This window comes from Salvelinus fontinalis, chromosome 12, assembly GCF_029448725.1.
Source record: "Salvelinus fontinalis isolate EN_2023a chromosome 12, ASM2944872v1, whole genome shotgun sequence".
Classification (NCBI taxonomy): domain Eukaryota; kingdom Metazoa; phylum Chordata; class Actinopteri; order Salmoniformes; family Salmonidae; genus Salvelinus; species Salvelinus fontinalis.
This window is the reverse complement of record NC_074676.1, coordinates 31,395,857-31,415,461: the sequence shown is the minus strand read 5'-3', so window position 1 is coordinate 31,415,461 and position 19,605 is coordinate 31,395,857. Positions and strand designations below refer to the sequence as shown.

The window sequence follows — 19,605 nt, the reverse complement described above, 5'->3', positions numbered from 1 at the left end:
AACACTCTGTGTCTAGTCAGTCACACATTGATGTTCTAAAGTAGGTCACTTTGTCACTGTGAAATGAAGAAAACAGACGTTAATCTAGACGTAAGGGACAACAGAGTGCGAAGAGAGAGGGGAGAGATGTGATGCGGCATGTTCTCTGGATTCAGCAAATAAACACAGATCCAATGTTGTCTGCATGATGTCCACTGTGTTTTGATATCAAAGGAGAAAAAACATTATGTTCAAAAGTAAACCGTCTGATCCCCGGTAGCTCATTGTATTGGTTTATGCCTGTGTGGGTGTGAGGGAGCCTGAGAGAGGCTGAATGTGAGTTGAAATGTGTCAAAGGGAATGATAAATCCATTATGTACTATATTTTTTGTGTCATTTTGTGGGTGTTGTTAAAAATAGTATTCTGAAACTCTATGTATTCTGAAACATAATTGTGAACTTATTGGTGCAGTGGAAGCTTCACTCTTCTGTTTTCAAGAGCAATAATTGTTACCCCAAAAGGATCTATCCTTTATCTTCTATCACTCTAAATCTCACTTTTATGACCATATCCTTCTCTCAAGCAGGCTCTCAGCATCTCTCCTTATCTCTATCCTCTATTTAATTTACCTTCCATCACTTTCACTTTTCCCTGTTTAATTTCATCACCCTCTCCCCTCTCCCCTCCTCTCTCCTCCCTCGCCTCTGATCTTTTAGTGTGGTGGCGCTCTCATGCTGCATCATCGGGGATAACACGTGCTCTCTGTTTATTATCAGGGAGGGAGGGAGTTGGAGAGAAAGAAGGAGGGAGGATGAAAGGGTAGCAGAGAACCCATAGAGTAGACAGCCTTTCTCTGTAGCACACACAGACACACAGACCAGAACAGACTGGGGGAAAGAGAGAGGGAAACAGAGGCACTGCAAAATCCAGACGCATCAACAGCCACCCTAGCAGCTCAAACCACCACAGCAGGTAAGTTCTTATCTGTCTGTATGTTCACTGTGCTCAGTTTGGATCAGATAACAAAATACCTACATGAGATAGAATGACAGAACAAATTTTTGCAAAGCTTGACTTAACTCTTTTGTAGTGCATAAGGACGTTATATTACATAGATGATGGGAGAGGGAATTGACAGTATAGAGACATTAGCCCCCCAGATCCTCTACTGTCTCCTCCTAGCTGTATAAGTGAGACTCTGACTGTGACCCAGTGCTGTAGGACAGTGTGCCAGCCTCTGCATTGGCGCGAGTATGAGGTCGTCAGGTTGAATTTATTAACCCTAGAAACAGGAGTGCGTCATATAGAACAGTACTGCCTTTAGACGTCCCTGGCAGCCTGCGTATTAATACGTCATGTAGAGAATATACAGCCAACTTTCTTACCAGGTGCAGGCCTTCTGCTTTCCAGTTGAAGAGACTGGCGAACAGCGAACTGCTTTCCGTTGTTGTGTTCAGTTGTGTGTCAGCCGTAGAACACGGTTTACGTTCTACCCTACCCTTTAATAAACAGCAGCCACACTAATCACAAAAAAACCAAACTTCACATCTGAGGCCATTGCATGTGGCAGAGTTAGAGATAGAGGCAGGACAGTTGATATTCTGGTCCAAATAGACTGTTACAAGTTTTACAGTTTCAATAAAGAGTTCATCAGAGGACATTTAAATCGGATATCTGTTACCTCTCCTTTGATACCTGTGTGTGTCTGTAGATGTTAATTTACATGCTGTGTGTGCACGGCCGCCTGCCTTGTTGAATGGTAGTTGCACACTGGGACCTGTAGGAAAAACGTAGAGATCTGAGGCTGAATGTCAGGCCTGACATGTTGTGAGTGATCACCATCTGTCAGAAAAATGATGACATGCTCCTGGTCTGGGATGAAGGTAAATGCTGATATGTATGATTTTCACCCTGTGAGAAATATGTTCTGTTCATTTGTACAGTTTCTGTCGACAAGATAATATGAAAACATATTGGTGCAGCCCCAATTCATTGTATTATATTAGACTGGTGGAGAACCCTAATACTGTACATTTGATTATAGGATCAAACGCTTTAACAATTGGACATTAGACACAATGTTCCTGTTATTTAATTCACACTGTTTATTAGGTTGTATTCTCACCCTGTACAGTGTAAAAATAACAGTTATGAGGTTCACTTTTTCCTTTAGCATATGCAAGCTCAACAAAGCCCACTGTATGGGACCAGGTCTGTTTCTCTGCTGCTTCTGGGTATTGATAAAACTTCAAAGAGCAATATACCCGGTGTGTTTGTTCCTCCATGTAAAGCTGCTCTGTTCCTATCACTGTAAAAATCGACCTATGAGTCATGATGATATGGCTTAAACTTTGCTGTTCACTTTTTTCCCCTCTTTCTTTCAATCACCAATGGATGATTTTATTTTGTACTGATAGATGGGGCCCGGATTGTTTTGGAACTTCTCTTCAAAGGCTAACTGCTCGGTGCCGCAGAGCCTGCTGCAGACCATGTACGTAGTGCCTTCTGGAATGGACTTCATATACTGTATATAGCTTCCATAACTTGTGTTTTTGGCGTCTCGTACATCACTCCTTCCATTCACTGTCCATCCTTCTTAAAGCCATGGGCTGATGACTGCAGTGTTCCACACCAAGGCCTAGCTTGTGGACCGTAACTTATTGTGCTGGAGTACAAGCCAATGGCCAATCACTGCATAGCCTTGGACCACAACTCATGAATCTGATTGCTGCTCGGTGTTGGAACATGTCTTTTGAGTCATTAAACACTTTTTGGCAAAGTTGAAAGAGACTCATGAGCCATGGACCAATCACAGCAGAGCACTGGACCAACACATCATTTGATGAATCGTATCTCACTATCACCCCATTAAGGCCCTATTAATGATGGTCAGAAGAGCTGTAGCCAAGCATCACAGCACACATTCTCTATGTGTGTGTTATAGTACCAGCCATCAACTTCAACCCCAACCATGGCTGTTTCTGTACTGTGTTGTACCAGTCTGGACGGAACTGCATGTTCCACACATCTTGCATGCTAATCATGTCCTTGCTTTACGGTTTGTGGGTATAGTCTAAAAACTCAGTATTATCATCTCTTTGATAGTCTTTTGGCATAAGGTATAGCTAGTTGTCAAGTGGTTGAAACCTGTTGCATATTTTCTCTGTTTAGGCTTTTGGATTTGTTTCCTGAGACTAACCACCTTACTTACTACTTTTAGTTTTCAATATCTCAAATACAAATTGTCCTGCTCAATCAAACAACCTGAGTTTGGGGGACAATAAAGAGACATTGCGTGCTATAGGCTGAAATGTTGTGGATGTTTAGCTTAGAATAGCCAGAGAATGGGTGATTTCATTGAAGGGGATGATGTAGCTAGTTGACATATTGGTCATTGAGTGTGCCTTTACTGGGCGAGGCTGTTGTCACTAACGGCTGACATCTGACATCCAATGTAGGGCCTGGCAGCATACTGTACCATGAGATAAAACAGGATTTTCTGGCAAGTGTAGGTATCCACCACTATGTAACCTTTAACAAAACTGAGTCAGGTGGAAGAAGAGGGCTGGATTTCTAAGAGATTCCAAGAAGCTTCCAAGATCAGGGCAGTCAATGTAGGGCAGATACTTCCACATCTACCTACAATACTTATAGTACTTTCTATTGGCTCGTTTACAGTAGGCCTATCGCATTTAATATTAAAATCATTAAGAGATCCATCTTTTGATATACAAGTACGAATGCAGCGATAAAAAATGAAGTCTTCTGAAACAGTAGTGGTCAGTCGGGAAGGTTTTAAGAGCTCCCCTGCCTCTTCCTTCTCTGTTTTGCACGGATCCCATTGAGAGTCATATGCCGTGCCCTTCTGTCCAGCTTGCTCTGTCCCATAGCACAGGGTACTTAGTGACAGGATGCAGGGCCAAGCCAGGTCAGGCAGGCTGTAGCGACAGCCCTGTGGATTCCTCAGGGGCCACTGTTCTATCAGGCTGTCTCTGATGCCAGCTCTGAGAGCAGCACAAACATGGAGATAGAGATAGGCTTGCCTCCCAAATGGAACCCTATTCCCTTTATAGTGCACCACTTTCGGCCAGTCCTGTAGGAATATGTCCAATAGGGCTCTGGTCAAAAGTACTGGGAGGCAGCCTATCTCTATCTCCATGTTTGTGCTGCTCTCAGAGCTGGCATCAGAGACAGCCTGATAGAACAGTGGCCCCTGAGGAATCCACAGGGCTGTCGTTACCATTTTGTAGTCTCTAAGTTTATCCAATGTAAAAAAAACACAATTTCATATTTTGCGACATGAGACCGATTTGAGCCGGTCGGTCACATATTGTACATTACTTTTGACCAGCGCTCTGGTCATAAGTCATGCACTATATAGGGAATATGGTCCCATTTGGGATGTTTTAATCCAGGATCTATCAGTAAGCGCAAAGCCTCAGGTATGGCCAGTGTTCTTGTTTGTGCTCCCTTCCTCTCTTTCTCCGATATTAATTTGTTAGTGTGTTTAATTGATTTTGTTTCTTGGGTTGTTAGATTCCACAAGCGTGAAGGTGTGGTCTGTGCTCTCTGCTGCAGAGCGGAAAAAGGCCATTTTATCCTTTGGATGAGTTGGCCTTTAATCCTCTCTAATGTTATCGTCCATATGGCTAATTAATCAGCCGGACCAGAGTTAATTATGTTACTGACAGCGAGAAGGCTTGAAAAATCATGAATCAAGTCACAGTGCCTTTCTGGATGTTTTTTAGGGATCACTGCTGGGTCAGTTTTGTTCAATTTCTGGGAAAAACAAACTGTTCAAACACACACACACACACACACACTGCACACACACACTGTACACACACACTGTACACACACATAACACAGAGCTGAACCTGGCCCAGTTTCCAGGTATTGATTCTGAATTTGTGCATTTGGTCTGATGCTTCCCCCCACATACACATCCCATTGATTTCCTGTCCAGCAGAATGCTTTTCCCACAGCCTTGTCGTCCCCATCTCCCCATAGCCTCTTTCAGACACTGGCTGTGTCTATCTCCCTCCCTCACACTCAGCCTCACTCACTCTCTATCACAGATATGAGTCACACAGAATGGACCTTATCCCCCTGTGAGAGAGATTCTCAGTAACCCTCCAGCACTGCACCCTATGAACTCCATGAGAGTGGGAGAGTGCTGTTACAGTAGATATACATGATGGGGTGGGAATGGAGCATGGCCAGCCAGACTGAGATAGGGGGGGGGGGTAGATGGGAGCGGGGAGCAGCTGGTGGAAATGAGATGATGTTAAAAGGAAAAGAGAAGCTAAACCAGGTCCTGTTAGAACCCAGCCGGGCTGGGCCGACAGCGCTGCTGGTGGTTGTCATGGCAACAAAGTCTGGGTAGAACCGAGGCCCGATTAAAGAACAGAGGAGAGGGAGAGAGGGGTATGAGAAAGGAGAACAGATTTATTTTACCCTCCTTGACCAAATACTGTAAAAGGAAGATCTTCAACCTCACGAAGAAAAATAAACTTCACCTCATCTTCTTTTTACTGTCAGAGAGCATATTCAGAGAGCAGATTCAGAGAGCAGATTCAGAGAGCAGATTCAGAGAGCAGATTCAGAGAGCAGATTCACAGAGCAGATTCAGAGAGCAGATCCAGAGAGCAGATCCAGAGAGCAGATCCAGAGAGCAGATTCACAGAGCAGATTCAGAGAGCAGATTCAGAGAGCAGATCCAGAGAGCAGATCCAGAGAGCAGATCCAGAGAGCAGATCCAGAGAGCAGATCCAGAGAGCAGATTCAGAGAGCAGATTCAGAGAGCAGATCCAGAGAGCAGATTCAGAGAGCAGATTCAGAGAGCAGATCCAGAGAGCAGATCCAGAGAGCAGATCCAGAGAGCAGATCCAGAGAGCAGATTCAGAGAGCAGATCCAGAGAGCAGATTCAGAGAGCAGATTCAGAGAGCAGATCCAGAGAGCAGATTCAGAGAGCAGATCCAGAGAGCAGATTCAGAGAGCAGATTCAGAGAGCAGATTCAGAGAGCAGATTCAGAGAGCAGATCCAGAGAGCAGATTCAGAGAGCAGATTCAGAGAGCAGATTCAGAGAGCACATTCAGAGAGCAGATTCAGAGAGCAGATTCAGAGAGCAGATTCAGAGAGCAGATCCAGAGAGCAGATTCAGAGAGCAGATTCAGAGAGCAGATCCAGAGAGCAGATTCAGAGAGCAGATTCAGAGAGCAGATTCAGAGAGCAGATCCAGAGAGCAGATTCAGAGAGCAGACCCCAGGCCCACATTGGATGAAAAGAGACTAAGAAGTAGCACTTGACCCTTTTGACTCCATAGACCATGGATGCACACACACACACCACCTGCACCACTGGAAAGTGAAGTTGATGTTTCCGATCAGACTCATTTTAGGTGAATGAAGTCCCACTCATTTAATTCCATTAGTGCGATGAATAGTTCCTCAGAAAAAAATCTAAAATCATATTTGTGGATTTAGGGAATATGAAATAAAGCAGCAAGCAAATAAAAGTAATGAGTCATCTAAACCCAAATCAGTGGGTTTGAAACAGCGTCAACAGGGACAAATATAGACTGTGTAATGATAATTGATTTCACAGTGAGCCATCTTATATAAGGAGGGAGGGAGGGAGAGAGAGAGAGAGAGAGAGAGAGAGAGAGAGAGAGAGAGAGAGAGAGAGAGAGAGAGAGAGAGAGAGAGAGAGAGAGAGAGAGAGAGAGAGAGAGAGAGAGAGAGAGAGACTGAGAGTTAAGCAGGCAGATTGATGAGGCTGGTGTCTGGTTAGTTCCTAATTAAAACTGGTCATGGGCCCATTGTCATGCTTATGCAAAGGTCACTTTCAAACAGAGAACAGCAACAGTGTTGTCAACAAAGAGAGGAGTATGGTTTGGTTTTCAAGTATCTGCAAATTACTTTTATTTTGCATTGTCTGCATCTGGGTTTTGTCTGTTTAAGGGTGTTCATGGTACACAAAGACAGGTTTGGAAACAGCTGAGAGAGAGAGAGAGAGAGAGAGAGAGAGAGAGAGAGAGAGAGAGAGAGAGAGCGAGAGAGAGAGAGAGCGAGAGCGAGAGAGAGAGAGAGAGAGAGAGAGAGAGAGAGAGAGAGAGAGAGAGAGAGAGAGAGAGAGAGAGAGAGAGAGAGAGAGAGAGCTGTCCAGCTGATGATTTTACTGCATCCCAGTCATTAAACAACCTGTCACGGTGTGAACTTACCGTTTCTAAATATTTATGGGGCCACAGCTCCTCCGTGCCTGACTCAATTTGATAGGGAGACTCAAACAGAAAATCTTTTGGTGATAACTGAGTCTATATTTCTGCCAGTAAGGTACTTAATCCAGGAAGGACTAGTTGTTAGTCTCATAGGTTTCCATATTTCCCATACTGTACATGCTTATTGTGCTGGCAGTCACTCATTACTGCTTCTTTACCTTTATGTCTTGCTCATCTGTAAATGTTTTATTCAATAAGCTTTCTTTTATCTTGTTGCATTTGTTTTTCTTGACAATGAACAAGTTAATGTGTCTGTGTGTGCATGCACAATGTGTATATGCAATGTCTAACTGCAACTGTGAGTGTGTGTGTGTGCACTCGCATATGTGTGCTTAAGTGTGTGAGTCCATGTGTGCATTGGCTGTATTTCAGGCTGTATCACACCTGGCCGTGATTGGGAGTCCCATAGGGCGGCGCACAATTGCCACTGCGTCGTCCGGGTTTGGCCGGTGTAGGCCATCATTGTAAATAAGAATTTGTTCTTAACTGGCTTGCCTAGTTAAATAGAGGTTACATTCTGCTCTGCTCTCAATGGGTTTAGCGGTGCCCTTGTATCAACATATCACTCAGAATTGATAGAGTCCCTCTGTGTCCACTGTCATCAGCCACACTGCTGGAGTTTAATTATATCCTAATGGGGAAGCTCATTGTCTGACTGTCTGGCTGGGTCCTCAGACCTGCTTTATTCAACAGTCTGTGACCCAATCCATGAGCTGAAACCACTGGAGACCCAAAGAGAACAGACTACTACTGTTAAATCTGTTTTCCAACAGACTAACACCAGAATGTATTCTCTATTCAGATACTGTGCATCACTGGACCTCCCTTTACATGTCCAACATAAGGGGACTATGAAAACATTGGGAGGCTGGTGAATCAATTATATTGGAAAAAGTAGAAAATGGACTCGCCCAGGCCCAGCCACAGAAACCATGGTTGATATATTGTAGATCATTATTGGGGGAAGAAACCTTCTGATAGGGGTTTGCTGCAGGGATTTGAGTTGGTGGATGGATTTAAGAGGTTTTACTAAAGTAACAAAGTGGGCTATGTAATCTCAGGTGTGCATTGCCATGGTAATTGCAGGTTGCTCTCCAGGATGGCTGGGATGAAGGAGCAGCAATTTACTGAGGAGAAACCCCTACTGCAAGAACAGAGAGGACAAGACACTGAAATGGTGAGCATTTTCTTTATGTACCTCTGTGTGTGTGTGTGTGTGTGTGTGTGTGTGTGTGTGTGTGTGTGTGTGTGTGTGTGTGTGTGTGTGTGTGTGTGTGTGTGTGTGTGTGTGTGTGTGTGTGTGTGTGTGTGTGTGTGTGTGTGTGTGTGTGTGTGTGTGTGTGTGTGTGTGTGTGTGTGTGTGTGTGTGCGTGCGTGTGTGTGTGCGTGTGCGTGTGTGTGTCTGTGTGTCTGTTTGTTAGTTATTCTGTGCGTGCGTGCATTGGAATACTCATTTATTTTTGTGCATTTGTGCAAGTGTGTGTAGTTGATATAATAGTGTATTTGTGTGTGTCCTGGTTGGGAAACAGAAAATGTGTTTAATTGTGTAGGAGGGATTCATCATACAGTGCATTAATATTCACATTTAGGAGTGTGAAATGATGGGGGAGTTGAGAGACTGCAAGGTCTTACAGAAACCAGTGACAGCAACAGTATACTTCTCTTAGCATAATTTTTTTAAATTTATTTTACCGTTATTTTACCAGGTAAGTTGACTGAGAACACGTTCTCATTTGCAGCAACGACCTGGGGAATAGTTACAGGGGAGAGGAGGGGGATGAATGAGCCAATTGTAAACTGGGGATTATTAGGTGACCATGATGGTTTGAGGGCCAGATTGGGAATTTAGCCAGGACACCGGGGTTAACACCCCTACTCTTACGATAAGTGCCATGGGATCTTAAATGACCTCAGAGAGTCAGGACACCCGTTTAACGTCCCATCCGAAAGACAGCACCCTACACAAAAAAAAAAAAAAAAAAAAAATTCTTGATAATGATTGAGAGAGTGGAGAAACTGATTACTCAGACAATATCAAGACAGTGGCCGTTAAAACACAGAGGCCAAGTAAAAATGTATTAATCAAAGCAATGTTGATTATTGCTGATTATTACATAGTGGTAATTAACCATGAGGACTTACAGTGCAAATTGAAATAAAGAGCTATGTGGAGTGGATGTGTGACCCAGATTTATTTGTTTCCTTTAAAATACTGTGTTTTGATTTGATCAGGATGACATCATGACAGCAGCTTATCCAGACAGCCTTGCCTCTCTTGTCCTCCTCTACGTGGGTCATGACCTCCCAGGTCTGTTAGATACAGATGTAGGATCTTAATTTGATCACTCTTTTGTTGATGAGAATGTTCCTACACAACAGGAAATGCAAACGTGTAGTGTATTTAAGGTTTTCCACTTTAAAATGTCATACTTGATTTGCCCTAACTTAAAATGTATCAAACCCTACAAAAAATGTTCATTAATTATAATCCACAAAATAAATCACATTTCATTTTGCTGCAGGTTTATTTTACTGCTGCAGGATTATTTTCCTGCTGTAGCAAACTGGCTCAAATTAAGATCCTACATCTGTAGTCTTCACCCCTCCAGGTCTCTCCCGGCCTGGACCTCTGAGGTGGACTGATCAGCCATTGTAACACACCTCTGTTTGTGTTTATGACACAGAAAGACCAAGGGTGGTGTATGAACGCACTCCCCTGTGCAAACCCTGCGCCCCTCACTAACCCACTCTAACTCAAGTCACCCCCAACAACAATGTCATGTGATCGCGCGGCACTGGCTCGGCCAGACCCGCAATCAGTCCAGTGGGTGCATCCCGGTAATTACAAACCCAGAACACGCCCTGCAGGGGGACTAGTCCCCTCGCCCAGTGGGGGCACCAAATCTCGGATTCCTTCAGCTGTGCTATTGGTTGCGCCTTTACATAGCTTATCCTCACCTGCAACACATGCTGAGTCACATAAATATGGAGGCCACAAACAACAGGGGGAAGAAACCATTGATGCACAGCCTATAGTAATAGAATCAGCAGGGTGTCATACTTCCAGATAATCACACAGGATCATTTCATATAGAGAAATGTTCAACTTCCTGAAGAACAACATGCATCCAGCCACCAGCAGCACAGTGCCACAGCTCCCTCCCCACCATGCTGTGCTACTGCAGTCACATCTGGGCTCCAGAGGACAAGAGTGACACCTGCTGGTCCGACCGCCCCACTGAAGCAACTAACCTGCTGTCTCACCTCTAAGAACAAGTGCATGACATACCCCTCTCTAGTCGTGTCTCTGATCTTAATGGCATCACCCTCTATCAATGGACTGCTGATGTGTTCTGATAATAATGCAACCATTTGACAACTTTCTTCTTTTCTTCACCTCATCTGTGTTTTTATGTATAATCCTTTTGTGTTTCCTGAAACCACTGTATATGAATGCACTAGGATTCCACCTTCAGGATCTCTAAGGGTTAGGGGACTATTTTTCTTAAACCACTCTAATGATGCTTGGTCTGATTCAACAACAGTATACCCTCCACAGATATAACCTCTCTATATATAACCTCTCTCTCTATATATAATGTCTCTATATGTATCCTCTCTATATATAACCTCTACATATAACCGTATAACCTTTATATATAACACTTATATATAACCTCAATATATATAACCTCTATATATATATAACCTCTATAGATATAACACCTCTCTATTTATAACCTCTCTATAGATAACCTCTATAGATATAACCTCTATATATAAATAACCTCCATAGATATAACCTCTATATATAAATTATCTCTATAGATATAACCTCTATATACATAACATCTATATATAAATAACCTCCATAGATATAACTCTATATACATAACCTCTCTATATATAACCTCTCTATATATAACCTCTATAGATATAACCTCTATATATATAACCTCTATAGATATACCCTCTATATATACCCTCAAAGATATAAACTATATGTATAATCTCTATATACATAACCTCTATATATAACCTCTCTATATATAACCTCTCTATATATAACCTCTATAGATATAACCTCTATATATATAACCTCTATAAATATACCCTCTATATATACCCTCAAAGATATAAACTATATGTATAATCTCTATATACATAACCTCTATATATAACCTCTCTATATATAACCTCTGTATATATAACCTCTATAGATATAACCTCTATATATAACCTCTATAGATAACCTCTCTATATATAACCTCTATAGATATAACCGCTATATACAAAACCTCTATATATAACCTCTATAGATATACCCTCTATATATGCCCTCAAAGATATAAACTATATGTATAATCTCTATATACATAACCTGTATAGATAACCTCTCTATATATAACCTCTATAGATATAACCGCTATATACAAAACCTCTCTATATAACCTCTATATACAGAATCTCTGTATATAAACTCTATGGATATAACCTCTATATATACATAACCTCTATATATAACCTCTCTATATATATCATCTCTACATATAACCTCTCTACATATAACCTCTGTAGATATAATCTCTCTCTATACATAACCTCTATATATAAACAATTTTTATATAACCTATATATATAACCTCTTTATATAACCTATATATAGAGAGAGATTTAACCTCTATAGATATAACCTATATATATAACCTCTCTATATAACCTCTAAAGATATAACCTATATAAATAACCTCTATATATAACCTCTAAAGATATAACCTCTATATATAATCTCTATAGATATAACCTATATATACACTGCTCAAAAAAATAAAGGGAACACTTAAACAACACAATGTAACTCCAAGTCAATCACACTTCTGTGAAATCAAACTGTCCACTTAGGAAGCAACACTGATTGACAATAAATTTCACATGCTGTTGTGCAAATGGAATAGACAAAAGGTGGAAATTATAGGCAATTAGCAAGACACCCCCCAAAACAGGAGTGATTCTGCAGGTGGTGACCACAGACCACTTCTCAGTTCCTATTCTTCCTGGCTGATGTTTTGGTCACTTTTAAATGCTGGCGGTGCTCTCACTCTAGTGGTTGCATGAGACGGAGTCTACAACCCACACAAGTGGCTCAGGTAGTGCAGTTCATCCAGGATGGCACATCAATGCGAACTGTGGCAAAAAGGTTTGCTGTGTCTGTCAGCGTCTGTCAGAGCCCTGCAAAATGACCTCCAGCAGGCCACAAATGTGCATGTGTCTGCTCAAACGGTCAGAAACAGACTCCATGAGGGTGGTATGAGGGCCCGACGTCCACAGGTGGGGGTTGTGCTTACAGCCCAACACCGTGCAGGACGTTTGGCATTTGCCAGAGAACACCAAGATTGGCAAATTCGCCACTGGCGCCCTGTGCTCTTCACAGATGAAAGCAGGTTCACACTGAGCACATGAGCACATGTGACAGACGTGACAGAGTCTGGAGACGCCGTGGAGAACGTTCTGCTGCCTGCAACATCCTCCAGCATGACCGGTTTGGCGATGGGTCAGTCATGGTGTGGGGTGGCATTTCTTTGTGGGGCCGCACAGCCCTCCATGTGCTCGCCAGAGGTAGCCTGACTGCCATTAGGTACCGAGATGAGATCCTCAGACCCCTTGTGAGACCATATGCTGACACATGCACATTTGTGGCCTGCTGGAGGTCATTTTGCAGGGCTCTGGCAGTGCACCTCCTTGCACTAAGGCGGAGGTACCGGTCCTGCTGCTGGGTTGTTGCCCTCCTACGGCCTCCTCCACGTCTCCTGATGTACTGGGCTGTCTCCTGGTAGCGCCTGCATGCTCTGGACACTACGCTGACAGACACAGCAAACCTTTTTGCCACAGTTCGCATTGATGTGCCATCCTGGATGAACTGCACTACCTGAGCCACTTGTGTGGGTTGTAGACTCCGTCTCATGCTACCACTAGAGTGAGAGCACCGCCAGCATTCAAAAGTGACCAAAACATCAGCCAGGAAGCATAGGAACTGAGAAGTGGCCTGTGGTCACCACCTGCAGAATCACTCCTGTTTTGGGGGGTGTCTTGCTAATTGCCTATAATTTTCACCTTTTGTCTATTCCATTTGCACAACAGCATGTGAAATTTATTGTCAATCAGTGTTGCTTCCTAAGTGGACAGTTTGATTTCACAGAAGTGTGATTGACTTGGAGTTACATTGTGTTGTTTAAGTGTTCCCTTTATTTTTTTGAGCAGTGTATATAGCCTCTATAGATATAACCGCTATAGATATAACCTCTATTTATAACCTCTATTGATATAACCTCTATATATATAGATATAACCTCTGTAGATATAACCTCTATAGATACAATCTCTCTATATGGGGCGGCAGGGTAGCCTAGTGGTTAGAGCGACTAGTAACCGAAAGGTTGCAAGTTCAAATCCCTGAGCTGACAAGGTACAAATCTGTCGTGCTGCCCCTGAACAGGCACTGTTCCTAGGTCGTCATTGAAAATAAGAATTTGTTCTTAACTGACTTGCCTAGTTAAAAAAAGGTAAGTATATAGATATATCCTTTATAGATATAATCTCTACAGATTTAACCTATATATATAACCTCTATAGATATGACCTCTCTATATATGGATATACCCCTGTAGATATAACCTCCATAGATATAATCTCTCTATATATAACCTCTCTATATATAACCTCAATAGATATAACCTCTCTATATATATAACCTCTAGAGATATAACCTTGTAGATATAACCTCCATAGATATAAACTCTCTATATATAACCTCTCTATAACCTCTCTATATATAACCTCAATAGATATAACCTCTCTCTATATATAACATTTAGAGATATAACCTTGTAGATATAACCTCTCTATATATAACCTCTTCATATAACCTCTATATACAGTATTTAACCTCTATAGATATAACCTCTTCATATAACCTCTATATACAGTATTTAACCTCTATAGAGCATGTCCTCCTTGTTACACTGACGTCTAGGGGAAACTTGGGTTCTGGTTTGACTCTTCGGGCAGGGAAAGGCATCTTTCTGTCTCTCCTTTCTCCTCTCTCCTACGATCTGTTTGTTTGGACCCAAACAGCATCTATCTATGTTACTCTCTGGATCCATCCCTTCATCTCGAACAGCCTTCTCAGCCCTGTGGCGTCTCATAGGTTTAACCAGAGTGACTGTGTCATAATGAGCGTCAATTGACATTGACAATTGACAATTGACATTGTTTCTGTTCTCTCTCTCTCTCTCTCTCTCTCTCTCTCTCTCTCTCTCTCTCTCTCTCTCTCTCTCTCTCTCTCTCTCTCTCTCCTCTCTCTCTCTCTCTCTCTCTCTCTCTCTCTCTCTCTCTCTCTCTCTCTCTCTCTCTCTCTCTCTCTCTCTCTCTCTCTCTCTCTCTCTCTCTCTCTCTCTAGGAGAACTGTGAGACCCTGATGCCCATTGGAGACTGGAAGGTACTGAAACGGTTTTCTATATTTTCAATGTACCGTACTCTCTTTCTCTCTGTATCGTTCTCTGGTTGTTGTTATTACTGTACATCCCAGGAGGCTGCTGAGGGGAAACGGCTCATAATAATGACCAGAACGGAGCAAATAAAATGGCATCAAACACCTGGAAACCATGTGTTTGACCTATTTGATACCATTGCACATCTTCCGCTCCATACCACTAGCCCGTCCTCCCCAATTAAGGTGCCACCAACCTCCTGTGCTGTACACTCACCCACGTAACCATGGTGACTCATTGGGAGGAGAAGAGGGAAGAAGATGGGGAGAAGGAGAAGTGACTGTTTGGTCATGGCACAGCCTAATATGAGTTGGGACCACTACATACTGATGGAATCATTCACTATCACACAGCAGATCTCACACAGTGCAGAACCACAGTAGTTTTGAAGTCCTTAGAAGTTGATTTCTGTACCGTGATGTTCAGAGTCTATTTTAACATGAATCCACGTAGCGATGAAATCAGAGATATGACTAATCGTCTAGACACCTCCTTTCTCCCCTCTGTCTGACACCTCCAGTGTCACCTCCCCCCTCTCTCACCTCCCCCTCTGCCCCCCTCTGCCTCCCTCTTCCCCCCTCTCTCACCCTCTCAACTCAACTCATTTCAAAGGGCTTTATTGGCATGGGAAACATATGTTACATTGCCAAAGCAAGTGAAATCGATAATAAACAAAGGTGAAATATACAATTGAAAATGAACAGTAAACATTACACTCACAAAAGTTTCAAAGGAATAAAGACATTTCAAATGTCATATTATGGCTATGTACAGTGTTGTAACTATGTGGATATAGTTAAAGTACAAAAGGGAAAATAAATAAACATGAATATGAGTTTGTTCTTCAATGGGCGCCCTTTTCTTCTGGTTTGTTCTTCACCGTTTGCCGTTTTCGTGTGGCAACAGGTCACAAATATTGCTGCTGTGATGGCACACTATGGTATTTCACCTAATAGATATGGGAGTTTGTCAAATGTAGATTTTTTTTTCTAATTCTTTGTGATCTGTGTAATCTGAGGGAAATATGTCTCTAATATGGTCCTACATTTGGCAGGTGGTTAGGAAGTGCAGCTCTGTCTTCTCTTGAGAGCCAGGTCTGCCTACGGCAAGGCTATGCTCACTGAGTCTGGCTATGCTCACTGAGTCTGGCTATGCTCACTGAGTCTGTAAATAGTCAAAGCTTTCTTTAATTTTGGGTCAGTCACAGTGGTCCGGTATTCTGCCCCTGTGTACTCTCTGTTTAGGGCCAAATAGCATTCCAGTTTGTTCTGTTTTTTTGGTTAATTCTTTCCAATGTGTCAAGTAATTATCTTTTAGTTTTCTCATGATTTGGTCGGGTGTAGTTGTGTTGCTGTCCTGGGGCTCTGTGGGGTGTGTTTGTGAACAGAGCCCCAGGACCAGTTTGGTGAAATTAGCTGTGGTGCTGATGTTCAGGCCAAGGGAGGTATAGTTTTTTGTGTGCTCTTGGGCAACGGTTGTCTAGATGGAAATTTTATTTGTGTTCCTGGCAACTGGACTTTTTTTGGAACACCATTTCCTGTCAGGGCCCAAGTCTGACATTATCTGTGCAGAAGATCTAGGTGCTGTTGTAGCCCCCCCCCCCCCTTCTCTCTCTATCTGTTAAATGCTTTGCACAAATCAGCAGGCCTCAAGTTGTATCACAAAGTGGTTGATTGTATGGTGCCATGTAGCTCAGTTGGCAGAGTGTTGCCCTTGTAACGCAAGGGTTGTGGATTCTATTCCCACTGGGGACCATTACGAAAATGTATAAAAGCTAAAAATGTAAATGTTTGTATGTGTGTTTTGCTGAGGGTGTCCTTGCGTGTGTGTGTGTGATGACAGTGCATATGATTATGGGTGAGAGAACGAGGTTGTGTATTTAATGAAGACTGGAAATGTTGAGTCAGCCGGGGAGTGGGTTAATCCCTCTCTTCCGCAGAAAAGGGGGACCGAGCTAGAGAGAAAGAGACATGGAGAGTTTACAGTTGAGTCAGCTTGCTAAGTTCCCTGTACACAGGAAAGGCGGATACCGACGAGAGAAAGAAAAAAATGATGTTGTGGAGAATATGGACAATGGCTCCTGGTGTGAATAAATGTAACCTACAGCAGAGAGAGCCACTACTGCCATATTGATCTGTAGTCAGCACTGTTCCATCATCTCCTGCTCTCTGAGTAGACGTACGCACATACAGTACTCTGCTCCGCTCTACTGGTGACCTATGGCCAGTTACTGTCCCATCAATGTCCCATTACACAGAGGCATGGAGGAGCCTACTGGCTGCTGCTGCTGCTGCTGCACAGAGACAGAAAGAGACGTCACTGTTCTCTGTTTAAATTTTATTTGTAAAAATAAATCTCACTGCAAGCTAAGCATTTGTTTATGCATCACCGTCCATGACTGTTAAGGAGCAATAAGAGGGATGGGAAAGGAGAGGAGACAGGTAGGACAGGGTCAATGAGAGAGAGAGGGAGAAAAAGAGAGAGGGAGATAAGCCATCTTCTCCTGAAACAGAGCACTGGTGCTGATGAGAGAGCAAAACAAGAGCACAGCAGAGAACCTGCTGTGACTGACAGAGCAGCCAACCAATCATGTGCAGAGAGGCAGCACTGGCAGCGAATAGGCTTGAGTTCGGCACGCCCTTATGGTGGGCTTTATAAGGTGTCGGGGGAAGAGAGGGGGCACAGCACTGCAGCGCTCAGCCCCAGAGCAGGACGAGGCTAGGCGAGACAAGACAAGACGAGACAAAGAGACCACCAGCAGAATCCCCCAGCAGGCTCTGCTCTAAAGCCAGGACCTAGTCCCACTACAGGAGAGGACTGGCTCTGTCTGTCTGTTTGTCTGTCTGTCTCGTCTCCACTGGCTGCTCCTCCTCCTCTTCCTCCTGCCATTCTTCCTCCTCTTTCTCCTCCACCGCTGAGCACGCTTACTGAGGCACCATGCCTGAATGCTGGGATGGGGTGAGTGACAGTATAATGTATCTACAGCTTTATACTGAGTGACTGCTTGAGTGTGTTCAGTGTTTCTGCTGGTGCGTGGATGACTCTGCATATTTTGGTTGATAGAGTGAGAATATTTTGATGAAGGGGAAGTGAATCCACTACGTCTTCATTAATAAACGCCTTTGTTCATGGATATGTATGTCATGCACATACACACCCACCTCTTACCTTATTCATGTTCTCATATCATGTTTATACCTTATCAAAATAACTAGCTATCTATGATGTACCGTGCTGTTGTAATACTCTGGAATAATTAATTTGCTATCTATGATGTACCGTGCTGTTGTAATACTCTGGAATAATTAATTAGCTATCTATGATGTACCGTGCTGTTGTAATACTCTGGAATAATTAATTAGCTATCTATGATGTACCGTGCTGTTGTAATACTCTGGAATAAATGTGCATTGGATAAGATCATCTGTAAAAGATTCTCTAGTTATGTTTATATTGAATGTTTTATTAACTAATGGAATGTATGCGTTAATCATGCATACTGAAATGGTTGTTGTACTGTTATTGTGTTCCTCTAATGATCAGTCATGTAATGTATGAGTCTTCGTGGAGACAAGCTGACACACTAATGCTGCGACAAACAATAATGCATTCTGCCACACATGCATGTCTAACAGGGAAATAGACATGAGAGTGAGTGTGTATGTGAGTCTTGTAAGTTGCCTAATTATTCCGTACTAGGACAAACGTCTCTCTGACCTTGGGAGCCAGAAGGAAGGGAGTGAGAGAGGAAGATGAGAGGGAGGGACTGAGAGAAGAAGTGAGCGAGAGAGGAAGATGAGTGAGAGAGAACGGGAGCATGGAAGGGACTGAGAGAGGAAGGGATAGAGGGAGTGTTTGCAGTATGTGATATTGGCGCTGTTTTTACCTGCAGTCTATTGTGCTCCACCGAGGTGGTCTTTGTCTTTGTCTATGATATTTCAGACAGGCAGCCATACAGAAAATACTAAATCATTTTTAGTATTATACTATCAACCCCTATCATACTGCAATCGTGTATCGCATAATCTTTAGCGCCCGATATGACCTTGTTGACCTACATTGTATCTGTCAATCGTTCACGCAAGCAATTTATGTTACACAAAGACAAAAGAGACAACAGATATTACAGGTGATTAAATGTATTGCAGTACCTGCAAATGTATAGCTTCACTGCAGAATACTGTCAGATATATTTGGTGCCAGAATGTTGCGTGGTTAGGGTGCACTTTCCGTGACAGACTATGTCTGCATCCTTAATGGCACCCTATTCCTTATTTAGTGCACTACTTCTGACCAGGGCCCATAGAGCTCTTGTCAAAAGTATATAGGAAATAGGATGCCATTTTGGACGTTTCACTGCACTGCACTGCTCTCAAGAAATCAAGAAAGGTCAGAACAAATGCAGTTAACACCCTGAATAACACTGTATCAGTCATCCACACGCAGTGTATGAGTATATACACCGAAAATATATACTAAGAATGATATGTACAGCAGTAGAAATATTCACTATGTCAAGAATCCAGTATATAAATACACGGTGTGTATAAACAGTGGAACAAAATGCAATGTACAGACATATTAGAATGAGCTATGTGGAGAATCCAGTATATAAATCCAGTGTGAAAAACAGTATACAAGAAACAGGAAGTGTCCAGTGTTTAATGTCTCTTTATACATGGGACAGGAGCATTGGCTGTGGGAGTTTGTTTGTACAGTATGCGTGTGTGTTTGTGAGTATGGGCATATGGGTGTCTGACTGTATATGTGAGTACAGGAGTCTGCGTGTGTATGTGG

At 42.7% G+C, this 19,605-nt stretch overlaps 1 protein-coding gene across 5 annotated transcripts in view; it reads left to right on the top strand.

The window, feature by feature from the left end:
• Window positions 1-811: 811 nt before the first annotated feature.
• Window positions 812-19,605, top strand: part of LOC129867178 (protein NDRG4) — a 35,993-nt gene continuing 17,199 nt past the window's right edge. For 2 of the 5 annotated variants that reach the window (XM_055940402.1, XM_055940401.1), the window contains exons 1-4: window positions 812-952; window positions 2,398-2,471; window positions 8,348-8,438; window positions 14,718-14,756. In XM_055940402.1, coding sequence (XP_055796377.1) covers window positions 2,398-2,471; window positions 8,348-8,438; window positions 14,718-14,756 — 204 coding nt within the window. In that variant the 5' untranslated portion in view covers window positions 812-952. Of the gene's footprint in view, window positions 953-2,397; window positions 2,472-8,347; window positions 8,439-14,717; window positions 14,757-17,478; window positions 17,767-19,605 lie in introns of those variants that run through there. The other 3 variants (XM_055940405.1, XM_055940404.1, XM_055940403.1) reach the window with 2 other exon arrangements.